General features: G+C 39.0%; 1 protein-coding gene and 1 long non-coding RNA gene across 10 annotated transcripts in view; one reads left to right on the forward strand and one right to left on the reverse strand.

The window, feature by feature from the left end:
- The first annotated feature begins 4,701 nt into the window (after positions 1 to 4,701).
- Positions 4,702 to 12,381, forward strand: LOC114016332 (uncharacterized). Its single transcript, XR_008730184.1, has 2 exons — positions 4,702 to 9,811; positions 10,608 to 12,381. It is a non-coding gene; the product is annotated as an uncharacterized LOC114016332 (long non-coding RNA).
- The window catches only part of TTC39B (tetratricopeptide repeat domain 39B), a 75,181-nt gene continuing 68,416 nt past the window's right edge, over positions 11,298 to 18,062 (reverse strand). For all 9 annotated transcript variants that reach the window (XM_055698617.1, XM_027807871.2, XM_027807866.2 and 6 more), the window contains 2 exons: positions 15,847 to 15,963; positions 11,298 to 14,817 (listed from right to left, as the gene is read on the reverse strand). In XM_055698617.1, coding sequence (XP_055554592.1) covers positions 14,721 to 14,817; positions 15,847 to 15,963 — 214 coding nt within the window. In that variant the 3' untranslated portion in view covers positions 11,298 to 14,720. The remainder of the gene's footprint in view (positions 14,818 to 15,846; positions 15,964 to 18,062) is intronic.

Here is an 18,062-nt window from a genome sequence, read left to right on the forward strand (position 1 = left end):
GGAACATTGTGTCCTTGCTGGTCCTGGCCACTCTTTGGGACTGGGACACCCCTGGGCTCCGCTGCTGGGTTTCCCTGCCCTGGACACAGAGGTGGGGGATTGTGACCAGCTTATTCTCACTGGTGGTGGCCTGCTCCATATTCAACATAAAAGCAGGCTTTCTTTGCTGGCCACCTGGCTGGTTCTGACCATCCTTTATCTCTCACTCTGGAGCCGAGCAGGCTGACAATGTCATTTTTTGCTACTCCTGTCTCAGCTTAAATGCTCTGAGCACAAGAGACAGTTAACGCAGCGCCTGCTGGCAGAGCACCTCACGTCCAGCCGGGTGCCAATGCTGCAGCTGAAGCCTGGAAAGAGTGCAAACCTGGTGTGCTCTGCTTAGAGGGAAGCCTCACCAGAGAAACCACTTGGGTGGTTCCTCCAGGTCCCCAGTGTGAGCTCCTTGGCCAGCAGACATGCTCATGAATGCCCATCTCTGAGAAGGTTCGCTTCATGCCACCTGTGCGCAGCAACCTACCTGACAGACTAAGCCTGAGGTCTGGTGGGTCTGAGGTGAGGTCTCCTGCAAGTGTGTTGTTGCCAAAACCAGGTCTGTGATAGAGAACATAGGGTTCTTGGATTTTTTTTTCTTTAACAGGGACATGTTGCAGAGTTTGGTACCTTCTTTCTTTTCTCACCTGTCCCTGCTCATGCTCACAATGTGTCCCTGCCAGTAACCAGAGCCACTTTTACACATGTCCACCCTGGAGGGAACATGAACCCACAGCAGGCAAAGCCAGGTGCCCAGGACATGGGCTGCTTTCCATGCTGTACACAGTACCCCGGTGCTTCTGCCTTCAACATAGAGCACTCTTTCCCTTCACTGTGAGTTGCTGGACTGTACACCATCTGCTCCCTCCATTTACCTAGCAGAGGAGAAGGGTTGTGCAGAAACCAGCTGATTGAGGCTTGAGTCTCCCTCAAATTGCAAGAAGAAAGAGAAGGTAACAGAGTCTTGCTGAGGGTGGGCAAAGGGTATAGAGGAGGGGAGCAGGAAATTATCACTGAGCAACACCACCACCCCTCCCAGCATCTCTCTTCTAGGTATGAACTCCCAGACCTACAGAAGGCATCAGTCCAAAAAGGAGGGCAAAATCTACTAATGATGAAAGACCTCTTGTCTCCTACAGAGGCTGGACAAGGTGCCTACAGAATATGGTTGAGGAAACAAAACTTTCTTCTGTAACTATTATTTTCCTGCCAGACACTTCACTCCCCTGTGCTTTCTGCTCAGATGGAATTGCATAGTGCTCAAACCCCTAACTCCAAGCCTCAAAAGAAATTATTTTGTGGCACATGTTCAGGATCAGCTGTCACTAAAGCATCTTCACTCTGTAACAAATAAGCAGCAGTGAACACTCTTTCCCACTGTTGCCTAAACTCCCAGATTAACTATAAATTGAAAAAGTATGTGCACAAAGTTTAGGTCGAGCTGACCCACCCTCTCAAGTCATCAAAACTGATGAATGAAAGGACTTCTAATCAAGGCAGTCAACCTTGGGAAACAAAGAATAGATAACGGTAAGAACACCACTATCTAAATTATGCAGAAAGAAGCCTCCAAGCGATAGAGTCCTGGTGCAAAAGGAGACAAGCTGGTAAGGTGTTGCAACTCACAGGAAATTAGTTGAAAGCAGGAGAAAGGTTATTGTGGTAATGGGAGATGGCAGCTTCCAGCTCAAATAGCCCCCTCAACCCAGAAAAAGGGCAGACCCCGGCTTGGGCAGCATGTGAAGTTGGTAAAAAACTTCAGTAGCACTATCTGAGGATGCGCACTAATTTGCATTAGAAGGAAGAAACTTGTAACCAGTCAGGTACATGAATGAAAATGAATGTGCAATGTACTGTCAATGTGCAAGTACTCTACTGTATATAATGTGTGCTGTCGAGTAAGAACACCACTGCTGAGGGTTTATCCTACTTTGTTTAGAACTAAGCCTTTTCCTGAATCTATGAGAGGTGATTTCAGGGGTTTTGAAGGAACTGAAATGCATATATCTGAGACTGGAATTTGGCCTTTAAAGGCTCAGGCACAGTATTGTGATTGTTAGCAAATAGCTGTTTTCATATCTGCTCTTAAACAAACCATATGATGTAAATTAGAGAAAATATAAATATTAACGAACAAAGGAGATGCAGGGAAAAGAAACAAAAAATGAAATTCTGAAATCCTAAGACCTTGGCTGACAAACAGGTACCATCTTAAACCAGAAACTGAACACAGGCTAATGGAGCTGGAAATCTTGGTTGGAAAACTAAGAGCTAAAACTGAGGTGATGTAAAAAGCTGCACTGTAAGGCTTATGCAGTAGAAGACTGGACACGTGAGATCATTAACAAGAAATGCTTTTTATAGCAATGCTAGGTATTGTTACAGGCCTGAAATCGTATGCAGAATATCTTAGGTGCTTAAAGGACAAATGCTTCCATAAGAGAATCGGTTACAGTTAAAGTCCATGCAAAAATGCATTTCAATAATTTTTTCCCTCTAGGTTCTGTAATCATGTTCTCCTCATCTGACACTTTCTAACCACACTGCAATTTAGTAAAATGTAACTTGTGCAAGCTAGTAACAACATGAGCTGAAAGGAAGTAATATAGCTTAAAATGGCCGAATTTCCAGAACATCAGCACCAAAAAAATCTCATGCTGCAACAGAACAACCCATTCCCTTTCAAACACAGCAAGTAGTTCAATGCCCTTCCATCTGGCTTTCTTCAAAAGCTTATCCTTTAACAAATCATCCACTTTACTGAGTTAAGAGATTGAACAGATCTTTCAAAAAGCCTGGAGTATAAACAAATTTGAGCTCAGATAATCAGTTTCTTGTTTGATTGTCAGCTAGTTTTGTAGCATAAAATGTTTTCCTGATTGTTCTCCAACATCCAGAATTTCAGGCAGTATTTCAGAGTCACTGTGGCTTCATATGTCTTAACTAGAATTGTCCCAAGGGGCCTCCTGAACTTCTTTCTGAGAAGGCAACTTCATCCAGGCTCCGTAGCAGAAATGCGCACAGACCTTTCATGGTTCACAGGAACATTATACAAAGGGAAGACTGATGAGGAAATAGTTGAAACCATTTGAAAATACTTCAGATCCTTGAACCACTAGCTTTTTATGCTTTAAAAATTTCAGCCTTTTCTGGATGAAACTGCCTCTGATGTCACCAGTTGCTGCTAGCTCCCCTGGAAGCCCAGTTCTCCAGAAAGATTTGAGAGATGTCGGGGGCGGGGTGTGTGTGTGTGTGTGTGTGTGTGTTTTTAAAAACAATACTGTCACAGATAAACTGATCTGAACAAGCTTTTACTCATGATATATTGTTGTCTAGTACCTGAGGTACATGGTGGTAGCCAACACGAGGTCCCTCAAACATGTCAGCATGGTCCAGGGGTGTGGGGGCAGAAAAAACTGCCCCAAGCAACCCTGCTAAATGGCACAGCAGCACGGTGTGACTCCAGGTGGTCCCACCCCGGCACTGGAAACTCCTGGTTTGGTTTTTTTTTTCCTTTTTCACGAGATGGCACAAGATATTTCTAAAGCTTCTTCAGTAATGTTAATCACCTAGTGTTTTACAGTGGTCCAGTAGTACTGGACTTAGGAGATGAATTAGTGCAACCAGATAGTCAGGTCACACCAAGCACACTGGAATCTGTATGGATGCACTGGGTGGATAATGGTGGATTATCTGGTATTTAAAGCAGGAGTTACAATGCAAAGTCTTTCTTGCAAGATCTAGTGGGGCTGCTGCCCCAGGCTGTCACCATGCGATTTGGCCAGCAGCTGCCAATATTTAGGTAGAACAGGACAGTTTAAGTGTCACTCGGGTGTTCACTCAGAAACAGCTGGAAGACAGAGCCTACAGCTACATTTATCTTACTTTCTGTAACTTACTTTCTGATAAACGATTTTTAAAATTGTAACAATTAACAGTACAATGGATTCATCAGCAGGAAACTCCTGCATATGCCTACTACAGGGACATGCCAGCTGAGTCCTTGCACTGTTGCAGTCAGCCCATGACAATTTTACCTTGCCTAGCTGTATCGCAGCAGCAAACTGGACTAACAAAAGCTAATACTAACCCTATTAACTTCTCACTCAAAAGTGTATTGAAACATCACCTTTTTCTTTCTTTTTTTGTATTGGTGAAAATTCATTGAACATACCTCTTCACAAAAACACAGAAAGATACATTACTTGACCTGTCCCTACCTAAAATGCTATTCAAGTACTCCATTCCTCCAGGATGCCTTAACTGCATGCTTATGACAATGACTTACTTAGGCTCAGTAATGCAAGTTACCAAATGCAGAAGTGCATGTGCTGGGGGAATAAGGTGACAGAATATGATGCTGGAAAGATGCTTGATTTACGGATGAACATACTTCACTCTTCAGGTGGTAGATAGGTCTTTTCAACAGCCTCTTGGCATTGCCTCTGGTACAGCGTACTGGACTCAAAATAGAATAGTCCAATCCTACCAACTCCCTTAATAAAATCATCAGCTCCTTCAATGGTGTCACAGTAACACCTGCCAGCTAAAAATTTGCCCCCAATCTGTTATTTCAGTTTATGATTGGTCTAAACAATGGGTTTCTATTCCAAATGAAAACCAACTACTTCAGACTGAAGGGTTTGCTTGAAGGTCCTGATATCAGGTGATTGATGTGTTGATTGAATGCGTTGTTGGTGGTTTGGCTTTGAGACAGTTGCAGCGAACGAGTTGTTCAGGGCGAATTCATGTTCCAAGGGCTGTGCCTGTCCTGCTGAGCGCATCGTGAAGCACCGGCAAATCCTTCTGTTCAGGAACAGCAGCTCCCCAAGGGGAGCCCCTCCAGTGGGTGGATGGGCTGGCAGGGAGCTCACATGGGCAAGGAGCTCAGCAAAGCCAGGGGAAAGGTAACTCCGGCAGAGACAGATCGCAACCACCCACTCACTGACCACCGACTCGGGAAACCCCCCAGGCCCAAAAGAAGTTGAGACTGAGCATGTGAACAAACTGAGAAGTGAGAGGATTATTTGACAAATGGGAAATGGAGTAATGAAGGAGCTGGGTAACTGGTAACCAGCGAGGGGTGATGTCTTTGTATGCTTTTAAACTGTGCAAACAGTGTGGCGGTTTGACAGGCGGAGACCCGGGCATTTGTGGGTTGGCACCCAGCTCCCCGCTTCGTGCAAACCAGAATAAGGACGTAAGGAATGTCGCACCTCAGTGTGCGACCTGGTGCTGCACACCGGGTAACGAACCCACCCACAGGGAAATAGTCCCACTGCCCCCCCCAGGAAATAATCCTCTATTAATATAATGTACTTATTCAGGTATTGTGACTGAAAGTTGAGAAGCCCAAGTGTTGAAAACCATGCATGTAAACAGATACTTCATGAAAGTCTAATGGATTTAATTCTTGCTAATAATTTTCACCTATTGGCAGAGCTACCAGATCCATGCTACAACCGGTCTTGTAATTTAAGAACTTTCAGATGAAAGAGCTAAACTTCTTATAAAAATACCACAAGCTACAATTAAAACTTGGAACAGGATGAGATGAATTTGCCTACCACACGTTCTTCACAAAAGACTTCAAATTCACAAGGCAGGCAGTATGTTACTGCAACACATCCAGCTGTCCTCTTGCCAGGATTACTGGCCAATAGTACGGTTCACTCTGGGGACACCTCTCCGGGGATATTTTTTTTACAAATTCATTTCATTTTAAAATACTTCTCAGGAAAGGGCAGGGATTATGCTCCAAAGAGAATTGCATAGAAATTATTTTAATAATAAGATTTTTCGTGTTGCCTATCAAGTGGCTATTATTTCAAATAGCATTTTTACTCTGCTTCTTATCAGTGTTTTCTTTACAGTTTTGTTTGAAGAGATCTCACAATACAAGACTTTCACATAGCCATTGCACTAGTACATCTCATTTTTATAGTAACTGTTGTTACAAAATTTGATCCATTGAATCAATCAAACTCTCTTCCTTGAAAGAGGTATGTACTTTACTATGTAGCTAATTATTTAGTGGAGTAGAAAATGTATTTCAGAAGTTAAAATTCCGTTTCATCATTCCATACTACAAACTGAGTAAAGATACATGAGCTTTTATTAAATCAATAGGAATGAAAACAGAGTTTTCCCAGTTCTGAAGTTGTGCAACATCCCCGCTCATTCTAGGGTCCCTAGTGCAAAGTTACCACTGGGCTGTGTTTTTTTGAGGGGGAGGGGGGGTGTTTGGTTTTAATGTACACCTACAACAGGTAACGTATACGGTACCTTTTCACCCATCATAACAAAGACCAGATTACTGAATGAACAGACAGAACTGGAAAGGAAGACCCCCAACCCGCTACTGCCCCAGCACACAGTTTATAGTCAAAATAGATTATCAGGCAAGGTAGAAAGAAAAATTTGTAGTCTGCCTTCCTCTCCAGCCCCACCTAAAAAAACCAAGCAGGTTGCCCCATGGACACACTCATCCCTCCCAGGTGTTACCTTAGCACAGCAGCACAAGACTTTGGGGCAATTTGATTGCTGAAGAATGCAGTTAGCTTTGTGTAGTAGTTGCACATGTAATATAACCATAATGCCACTTATATTTGTATGATTTTTAGAAGTGCTTAGAGATGTTGTGTGTCATGTCATCCATCTGTCTGTCATTGCTCTGTGCCTGCCCCTCCCCCCCCCCCCCCCCCCCCAGTTTCAATAATGGTTTAAAAGCAAATAACCTAGTTTGAAAATCACCCAGGTCACAGTGTGTTAGCATTACAAAGTCTCATGAAGTCAGCTGGTAAAGTATAAGCATCTTTATCTTTAAGAGTTCAAGGTCTTTGTCAATGGCTTATGGAAGGTATTCTGGTCTCCCAAAACTTCTAACTACCTTCCTAAGTCAGGAAGCAGCAAGGGAGGAAAACCTCCTTCTTAGCCTGTAAAATGGGCAGTCTCTTTTTGATAATTGTATTGGCAAACCATCCCAAATGGCACACATTTTTGGATAGAAACAATTTATTACATAATGAAAAATGTAATTGCTGTAGTCATATTAGCTTTTCTGTGGCAAAAAGTGCCACAATATACAGGAGAAAAGCTTCAAAATTAAGTGTAAAGGTCCACAAACATTACAAATTCCACAGGACATTCAACAGCAAGAGCTTGTAAGACCATTGACAGAAAATTAACTAAAACAGCTCTTTAAAAATTTGGAAAATACTATTTTACTAGCATTCTGAAAAAAAGCTGTACCTCTCTACTATTAACTCTTTTCTAGCTTTTTCTACTAGGATGATAGGCTCCATCCCCTACATCCTCTACTGGAATTGTTGCTGTTATTAGTTCACCAAGTGATTTATTCAAACGTCAGGCAACATTTGTTTATTTTCTTCTGATGAAACTATTAAAATCTTAGTTTGAAGAAAAACATCCATAGCATATTCTGCAAGTTGCTTCATATTCACTAGATGCTAAAACATATGGATTGTCACTGGCCTCCAGCATGTACCACATCTTAAGCAGCATCCTGTTTAACTGTTCATCTTCTATAGCGACTGTGAACTCCCCACAACACATTCCACTTTCAGCCTTGTTTTCTTTCAACTCACAAGAATCTGATTTAAAGCAGCTACCTCTTCAAAGATTCATTCTGTAACCAATAGACACAATGATTATGTTATATATGTATTATTGACTAGAATAAGTTAATTACATGCTTCCACAGAATATGGACAGTCTAATAAAATTAATGTAAAATACAGGAGGAGCACTTTCCCTTTGGACTGTGAGAAGAAATTGATCTTGAACTTTATTTGTACTATACACAAAACAAGTTTAAACTTTTCTTTCACATAGTCTTCTATCCAAGTGTAAAAAACACTGAACAGCGGGTGAAAACATCCAACATTTCCCATCACTGTTGACAATGAGAAAGTTTTGAATGTTCCTTTGTAAAAACTAATGCAAACTGATTTGAAGCAATTGTATTAATGCAACTACAGAGTTTGGAATGAGATTTAAACAAGCATCTTGTCAAAGTAAAGCCTGAGCATGTACATGCTAAACCATATAAAACTTTGAACTGTAGCTGGATTCCTTTGTAGAATATTGTGTAAGTAGGTTCACCAATGCATGTAATACAGAAACAGTCTTAATAGAGAGGTAAATAATCTAATCAAAGTGGGTTGGGGGTTTTGGATAGAAGTTTTATACCTGCACCTCATTATATTTAGACATTGTGTTTTGCTTGGACATAAGCTCTATCCCCTTGAGTAAAACAGTATTAAAAATAAAACCATACTTAAATTCATACTGCCCTCTTTTCTACATCAAGTTTAATTCTGAATATCTCCTAATGCTCTGAAACAAGTTAAGCCTAACATAAGCTATATAAGTAGCATTAACCTAATTTTACATATCCCTCCACCCTGACTTTAGATACTGAAGACTTCATTTAAGCATTTCAAAAATGGTTACCTTAATGTAGTTTACACCTATTTTACAAGGGAAAAAAAGCTCCAAGATCCACATTTATGTGCTTGAGTATATAAAGACATTAACCTCTCTAGCTGGATTTCAGCAAACACTTTCTCACACAGTGGCAAGTCATCAACACTCGAGTACCAAATTTGAGGTACGCATTGAATCTGGCCCACGCAGTTCGGATGCTCCAGCTATGGTTTTGACAGTAGAAAAGCACAGCACAGGCAACAGAACCTTCTTAGTACTAATGCTTTTGAAGAAATTATCTCTTTAAATGCATGACTAAATCTAGGAAGGTATTCCTAACTGTGATTACTAGCTGACATGTGCTTTTCCACAGATTGGAACTGCACACTTACACTTCTATAAAAAGGAGAATATTTTATTTTGCATTCATTAAACATTGAATTTGCTATGTAACCACAGGCTCTAATTTTGGCCAGAGTCTTTTCCTCTACAAACTGTGAAGCTGAGAGCCACAATGCTTGAATTTCTTTATGAAGCTGTCCTACAGGATTTATTAAAAAAAAAATAGTAAATAACAAGACCAGATTTAAAAAAAGACAAATAAGAAACAAAACCCACAACCAACCAAACCAAGCTAAGGTCACAGCACCACTGACACCCTTCCCCTGGCTGGAAGGCAGGAAGTCCAAGTGTTGAACAGATCAGATGACTATAGCTTAGACTTATAAATGTAACATAACTTCTGTCAAATGATTGCATGAATGCAGATATAGTTCCTACTTTTGTGCTTTTGTCTTTCTTCTGTGGGTCTTCCTTCTCCTTCTTCTATTCAATGTACTTCATTCAATACTCTGGCAAGCACTCAAGCTGCAAAGGTGTTATTCTGGAATATGGTATGTCTAATCATTGAGAGTCAATTAGCATCTTACAGCAACAAATATACAGGACAGTACAAAAGAACCTCTATTCTTTTGTCTTTCTGTGAGTGCAGTTATCTACTATCTCTGTTCCTATGATAAGCAAAATCGCCACTCTCATCATTCACATCATGGTAATTAAAGTTGACCTATTTGCTGAGAAGCATCAGGTAAAATTACATGCAACTATGGAAACGTTTAACTATGCCACATAAAAAAGTAACTTTGAACATTTACTTTACTAAATGTCGCTAAAATCAAGCCCTACACATATGTAAAAAGATCATTTTCTCCCTGTTTTTAATGTTGGGATTTTAAAAGTGTCCTAGGACTCTAGTTCTCACTGAATTTCATGAAATAAATGATAACAGAATGAGTTTATTAATCACTCCTGTATTTTATGCCATTTAAAGGTGGTGATATTGAGATGATAGATATAAAGGTGGTGATATTGAGATGATAGATATAAAGGTGGTGATATTGAGATGATAGATATAAAGGTGGTGATATTGAGATGATAGATATAAAGGTGGTGATATTGAGATGATAGATATAAAGGTGGTGATATTGAGATGATAGATATAAAGGTGGTGATATTGAGATGATAGATATAAAGGTGGTGATATTGAGATGATAGATATAAAGGTGGTGATATTGAGATGATAGATATAAAGGTGGTGATATTGAGATGATAGATATAAAGGTGGTGATATTGAGATGATAGATATAAAGGTGGTGATATTGAGATGATAGATATAAAGGTGGTGATATTGAGATGATAGATATAAAGGTGGTGATATTGAGATGATAGATATAAAGGTGGTGATATTGAGATGATAGATATAAAGGTGGTGATATTGAGATGATAGATATAAAGGTGGTGATATTGAGATGATAGATATAAAGGTGGTGATATTGAGATGATAGATATAAAGGTGGTGATATTGAGATGATAGATATAAAGGTGGTGATATTGAGATGATAGATATAAAGGTGGTGATATTGAGATGATAGATATAAAGGTGGTGATATTGAGATGATAGATATAAAGGTGGTGATATTGAGATGATAGATATAAAGGTGGTGATATTGAGATGATAGATATAAAGGTGGTGATATTGAGATGATATAAAGGTGATATTGAGATGATAGATATAAAGGTGATATTGAGATGATATAAAGGTGATATTGAGATATAAAGGTGATATTCAGGTGATATTCTCCGGTGAGAAATTAAGTAAATGTAATATAACTACTTGAGTCTATATTTCAAAAGACCCTTTATTCTCTCCTACTGCTTGACAGTTTTGTACAACCTCTCAGCCTAGATAGGTTTCATACGAATACCTATATGTCCAGGACAGCACGTTTAAACTTGAGATCAGACCTTTTGTGTTGATACTGTTTTGGTCTATCTCAGTTGAAGGTTCTTTTTGCACAACTAGAATGCAATGCCAAATTCAGCACTCAGTAGCACAAGCATAAAATGTGATTTATTCCTCTGAAGTAGAAGCCATTCCAATGCATCTCAATGAACATTTCTGTATGCTCTTAAAACCAGAATATATTTCACCATCCTTCATCCTTCATTATTCTGACCTTGGTTTTACTCAAGTACCAGATATGAACATGTCCAAACCTCAACAGTTTAGAAGTAAATGAACCGCACCACCAGGGCAAATATAAACATTCTCTGTTGAACTACACAGTGTAAGAATATACAGAAACAAAAGGACACTAAACATTAGTATTAGTAATAAAATAATTGCAAAGTCTAAGCTGGATTTGTTACAAGAAAATACTTCTTTTACATGTTAGTTGGCAAGCCGTTTTAGAAACAACAGGATCTGATTATTGTACATTGTCCTGGCTGTAAGGTGCTAACTACAGCTGCTACCCACGCGTATTAGAACAGGCATAAAACAATCTTTAATTAGCTTTCTTTTAATATACATTGTCTTTCAGTTTTTATTAAAAAGTCGTGAGCTAGGACTTAAAAAACATAATACAATGATCTCTCACCAACAGAATAAGCATTTGAATGATATGCATGGACAAGTTTTCTATGATATTTTCTAAGTAGACATTTCTTAATCAATGAGAAATTTTGTCTTATAACCAGGCTTCTTTATTATTCCTCACCTTAAAAAACCCAAACATCTAGTATCAGAAAGATCAGAATGACCTTTTGTCATAACATAAGCAAGCAATGCTAAACTTACATATTTAAATTAAGGACTCAGCTTTGCTATTGCATATATTTCAATTCCTACTATTATCGAGAGAGGTTATAACATCATAGGTGTTAAGTGCTCGGCTCTGCTCAGTTTCAAAGTTTCAGCACGTTACTCAAAATTCCCATGGAACAAGAGCAAATGAGGTGAAGATTATAAAAAGTAGTTAAGACTAAATCAGAGTTGCATTTAAGGCCCAGTACAGTATACAGCAGGATAAAAAAAAATGAAAAATAAAAACACAAAGGCCAGACTTTTCATCTAAACTCTTAGCTACAAATCACTTAACTTGGACATCATATACTAAATAATACTGCATCAACGATGCATTGTGTTGGGGAGACATGCACTTCTGCAGCATTTGGAAGAAAAAGCATCTCTAAAACTCTACTAAGACCTACCTTATGTGAAGGGTTACAAATCACACTCATACATTTATATTTCCACTGTTAGTAAATTGGAGAAAAAGTCCAGAATATAGCTAAGACTCTTGATCAATTAGGCTTTCTAACAAACAAATTTGGAACAGCAGCACAGAAAAGGAGACAAGCTGTAAAAAGGACTTATACTGGGGACCTCAGGGCATTCAAACACTACAGAGGGTATTGCGAATTTGTGTTGATATGTCTGTTCTCTCTATTAGTGCAAAAAGGCTGATCTTAAAAGAGACAGCATAACACACACAGGGCATTAATATTGACCTTGGAAGGCTGAACTGAAGAAAAAAGTATCTTTTACTCTGTGCAGTCAGTATTCTAGTCTGTGAAAAAAAGTACACTGCTACATGACACATTGCTCATTGTTTACTTTTCGTTAATTGTGATTTTCATTTCAAATCACCCGTAAAATACTGACACTCCCCACAAAAACAAGATATCATAGACTACTTCATGCTCCATCCTGAGAGTCTGTAGTCCCAGTTCTAACTCCTCTGTACAGTGAATTACTATTTTAATCAAATTACAGAAGTTTTACTGAAAACTTTTCAACACCTTTCATGAGAAAATCAAGTGGTCCCAGTTGATTACTACAACCCACTAATCCGCTTAAACCAAAATAATCCTAAACTGAACATACAAATAAATACCCAGCAGTATTAAAAGTATTGTCTGAAAATATAACATACATAATTTTATTTTTGCTTCCCACAGCTTATAATCAGATACATATAAATGGGCAAGTAATTAGAGCTAATCTCTGTTGACAAAGAGACAAATATCTTTTGTATTTTAGCTACATTCAATGGAATATATTTTAAAACAAGCATGCTGCATTTTTTCAGCTATTCAGTGTCTCAGGTATCTAAGCTCCAAATCTACATGTGTATAATTTTACACAAATAATTTAGTTATGCATTTACAATAGGCAGAAATCCAAACCAGTGCAGACAACAGACTTTGGATCAGGTTTCTACTTTGAAAGACCCATTATGTTTATTTAGCTCGTATTTTCAAACTCTTACTTCACCTGTAAATATGCCACTGTATTGCAGATTTATATGCAATTAAATGACTCAAGTCATTTATAAAGTCATAGAAGACTCACCTGAGAAGAGTAACTACAGCATTTACATTATATTGATTGCTTAATTAGAAACTTTCAGTTACTCATTTACTGAAGACACATTTTTCACCTATTTATTTTGTTGTATTTTTTCTTGGATGGGAGTTAAGGGCACAGATTCACATACAAGAGCATAGTTACTATGAATTTACTGTGCAGAAGTCAATATACTGGCATTAATAAAATATAGAAATGGGCAAGTTTTGCAATAATTGGTGAAAGAACAAGTCATTGGGTGCATATTTAAATAAAAATCAAGTATATTCTTATTTTTAGGAATAGACAGCTAGCAGAATCTGCATATATAATGAACTGGGAAACTCAATTTCATACTGATGTTCATAAACTAATATTAAAAGAAAAATACATGCACTTGTGTCTCAATTTTACTACCCATTTTTGGTAGAAAGTTGTGATTAGAATATGCACATTTTCTTAATGCTAAGTATAAAACTGGATACACAATCAACTTGCATTACTATGAGTTATTTCCATTATTAGGAAAATAAATAGATTATTCAAATTTTTATTTATTTGGTTTGGAATCCAAGAACAAAGAATATCAATAAGGGGGCTAATCTTTTAATATTAAAAGACTGTTTCATAAAAGGAAAAGAACAATCTTTCTCCAGATCCATGACATGGAAGATGGGAAGCAAACTGTTTCAGTTGTGCCAAAAAGTATTTGGAGTAGACAGGAAAAACTTCCCAGTGCTTTCCTACTAGGAAAGGCATCCTGTATAAGTCCAGGATGTCTCTCAGTGCAAAGTTGTTGGGAGTTTTTTTAAGAAAAGCAGGTTAAACAATTCTGTCAGAAACAACGTAAGACTGTTGATTCTGCTTTAGGGCAAGAATGCAGAATACGTGATATCTTAATGTCTCTAGAAGACCTTCATTTTTATGGCTGAAAAATATCCCCTGTAACCACTTAATTTGAGTGAAACAGACCTGCAAAGACATTATATTATACCTGTAGCCCTGCTTAACGTTATCTGACAGTGTAAAAATATTGCACTTCAGACCGGTTCATTTTGTTCCCAAAATGAAATTAAAGCTGATGAATTTTTTCCTCTGGAACACAAATTTCAGAATATGGTATGCCAAATGTGTGTAAGGTTATCTGCAGACATTGCATTTTTGTTCCAGAGGCAAAGGTCTGAAGTGTACTACAGAATATCAGACCTTCAAAAAAATGAGAAATTATCACCAGTTCTACTGTCTAACCAGCATCTGCTTTCATATAAAAAAATAAAGTGTTTGCATTAAATTTTATTGCACCATCAACTTTTTAAAATATCCCCCATTCAAGTCAAATACTAAATTATTTTTATCAAATAAAATATAAGTTTTTCTTTAAAGTATCAAGTAGCTACAGTATATGTACTATACAGAAAAAGAACAGTCTAATGGAATGACACACATCAAAGCAGAGATGACAGAATACAATCATCAGTTGTTTCTTTTCCATGATTAAAAAAAGATTGCAAAAAGATTGCGTAGGCTATGCATTAAAAGCTTCCCTCCTCATTCAAGGTGTTGAAGCAGGTGACACTTTCAAGCTGTCAAGTGCTGCATGAATTCTGAAGTGCAACCTGGACTCCATAGAGTATTCTTTGTAGTTGTTCCTGCAAACAATAAAGTTATGTTAAGAAAAATGGTTTTGGCCTGGATTGTTTCTACTCCATACATGCACTGAAGCACCAAAGGTAACAGCCTTCATTCCTTCAACAGGAAAGGGAGGTTGATACACAGAGGAGTTATGGGACATTTAAAGCCACATCCACAAACTGAGCAGAAAGTTACACAGTACTAACAATTAAATGTCCTGATAAACTGAGTCCATGTCTTACTACTTCTTTCACTTACATTGATTCTTACAGCAGCCCTCCCAATTACTTATTTGCTGTGGAAAGACAATCTAGAAGTCTACAATAAAGAAAGGCTAGTAGCCAACAGTGTGTGTTCAGCTTCGAAACACAATTCAGGCAGAACAATAAAACACAGGGAAATCGCATTATGCAAACCAAACAAACAAAAAGAAAAAAACTACTATGTTTCTAAAAAAGGGTTTAGGAGATTGTTTTTAACTCACACTTACCACACCACTGCACAACTGGTACACTTTTCTGTACACACAAGGGGCAAATTCTACCCCATACTACAATCTACAGATACTGCTGTACAGTGAATTTAGCTCCCTACTGCTCCTCTGTGACAGGAGGTAAAAGCAAAAAGGAAGGTGGTCAGAAGCGTACTGGCTTTCAACCTACTCCCACTAACACCTTTAGCACAGCAGATGTAAGCCCCACAGCTGCTCTCTGGGACACAGGTGGTATAGATCCTTACTCTGGACTCTCCTGCTCCATTCCATGCATGCAGTGGAGCCTCAGCATCTCTGAAGCCTAAATGAAAAGGAGACATTTTCCCTTTATACTGCATCTTGTGTGATACTGTCTACTCCACTGGGTCTGAAGGACAGTTTCCTGAAACTGTAAAATTCAACTATATCAGACAACTCAAGTGACAAACACAGACTTGTAACTACTTGTATTTTGCAAAGGGGCTGGCAGAAAGAAAAGGCACATGCCTTCACTGCTAAAGTTACCCAGTTATTCTTCATCTACAGGCTGATACAAATAAAAATTTCCACTTACTTTGCAGCTTCTATGTATCTTACTGCTTTTTCTCTCTCATCCTGTTGTTTGTACAGAAGACCCAACTCATACAAGGTGAATGGCACCAAATAACTATCATATTTTATTTGCTTCTCACTAGAAAACCAGAAAAATACAGAAATGATTAACTGCAGCCTTTCCTCAAGCAACCACTCAATTTTAAAATGCAATCACTGCCTGTAAAAGCACATGGCCAGAGAAAACACTCTGGAACCTTCCCTACTGGTTAACTCTGTGCACATTAATTACACCTGTAAAGAGCGGATATAAAATACTGCCAACATGACCTTTTAGGAGCAAAAATCTATTCTTTCCTACTTTCCTTTTGTATTGTGGTATGTTACCCAAGCCACCACGAACACAATTCCAAGACTGGGACCCTATTGTGTGACTTACAGTTAAAAAACAAACAAACAAACAAAAAAAAAACACAACACCAAAAAAGATAACTTGAGATAAAACCAACATTCATTAGGTTAGGCAGTATAATACAAATACTATTTCCCACACACCTAGCTTGCCTGAACAAATCAGCAGAGAATTAAGAAAATTCAATGTTTCCTCAACACAAGAAATTCTCAGAATCACTGTGGCTGGAACACGCCCCTCTGGAGATCTTCTAGTCCAGTCCTCTGCTCAAAGCATGGTCAATGGCAGCAACCTGTCCAGGACTGTGTCCACCTAGGTCTCAAATATCTCCAACAATGGAGACTCTACAGTCTCTCTGGGTAACTCGTGCCAGTGTTTGACCAACTTGACAATAAAAAAAAAATCCTTATGTTTGTGCCGTATTTCCTGCATTTGTTTGTGCCATTACCTCTCATTTTGTCACTTGTTTTTTTTAAAAAAAAAAAAACCACAACAAAATCCCTTCATTCAGGCAACCCTTTCAGGTCTTCTCTTGTCCAGGCTTCACACTCCCTGCTTTCTCAGCTTCTTATATGACAAATGCATCAATCCTTTAACCATCTTTGTGGTCCTGTTAGACCCACGTCTCTCATACCAGTGAGTCCAAGACTGGATGCAGTACTCCAGATGGTGCCTCACCGGTGTTGAGGGGGTGGAAGGATCGCCATTCTTGACTTGCTGCTGATGCTGCTCTTAATGCAATTCAGGATGCTGTTGGCTGCCTTTGTTGCAAAGGCACATTGCTCCTTCACAGTCAACTTGGGGTTGACTGTGATGCCCAGGATACCCAGGGCATATTCTGACAAGCTGCTCTCCAGCCAGTCAGCCCTGAGCCTGTACTGGTGCATGGGTTAATTCCTTCCCAGGGGTACAGACTGGCACTTCCCTTTGTGGAACTTCTGAGGTTGCTGTCAGCCCGTTGCTGCAGCCCGTCTAGGTTGCTCTGAATGGCAGCACACCCATCTGGTTTATCACACACTTCTCCCACTTTGTATCATCTGCACATTTGCTGAGGTTGCATTCTGTACCATAATCTTAATGAAGACGTTACAAACTACCGGCCCCAGTATCAAACTCAGCTGGTGACTGACCTCCAGCTGACTTCATGCCACTGATCACAGCCTTGTGAACCCAGCAGTTCAGCCAGTTTTCAACCCACCTCACCACCCATTTACCTATTTGAGACTTCATCAGTTTGCCTGTGATGATATCGTGAGAGACAGTGTCAAAAACCTTTCTAAACTCAAGATGAAGAACATCCACTGCTGTCCCCTCATCTACTGAGCCAGTCATCTCATTGTAGAAGAATATAAGGATGGTTAAGCATGATGTCCCCTTCATAAATCCCTGCTGACTACTCCTGATGATGTTCATGATTTTGGAAATGGTTTCCAGAATTATTTACTCCACCTTCCCAGGGACTGATGAGAAGCTGACATGCTTACAGTCTCACAGAACTTCCTTCTTGTCCTTATTGAAGACAGAGGTGACATTTGTTTTATCTGGTCCTCAGAAACTTCCCTAATTGCTATGACCCTTCAAAGATAATGGAGTGTCACAATGACATTGGCCAGCTTCCTCAGCACTCATGGATATATGACAATTTCATTTGGTATGTCCAGTTGCCATGGATGTATGTATGTCTAGTTCGTCCACATTTTTCCTAACCTGACCCTCCTCCACAAGATTAATTCTTTCTTGTTCTAAACTTTACCATAGGTTTCCTGGATCTGAACTCTTGAAAGCTGATTTTGCCACTACAGAATGGGGTAAAGAAGGCATCACAC

This window comes from Falco cherrug, chromosome Z, assembly GCF_023634085.1.
Source record: "Falco cherrug isolate bFalChe1 chromosome Z, bFalChe1.pri, whole genome shotgun sequence".
NCBI lineage: Eukaryota > Metazoa > Chordata > Aves > Falconiformes > Falconidae > Falco > Falco cherrug.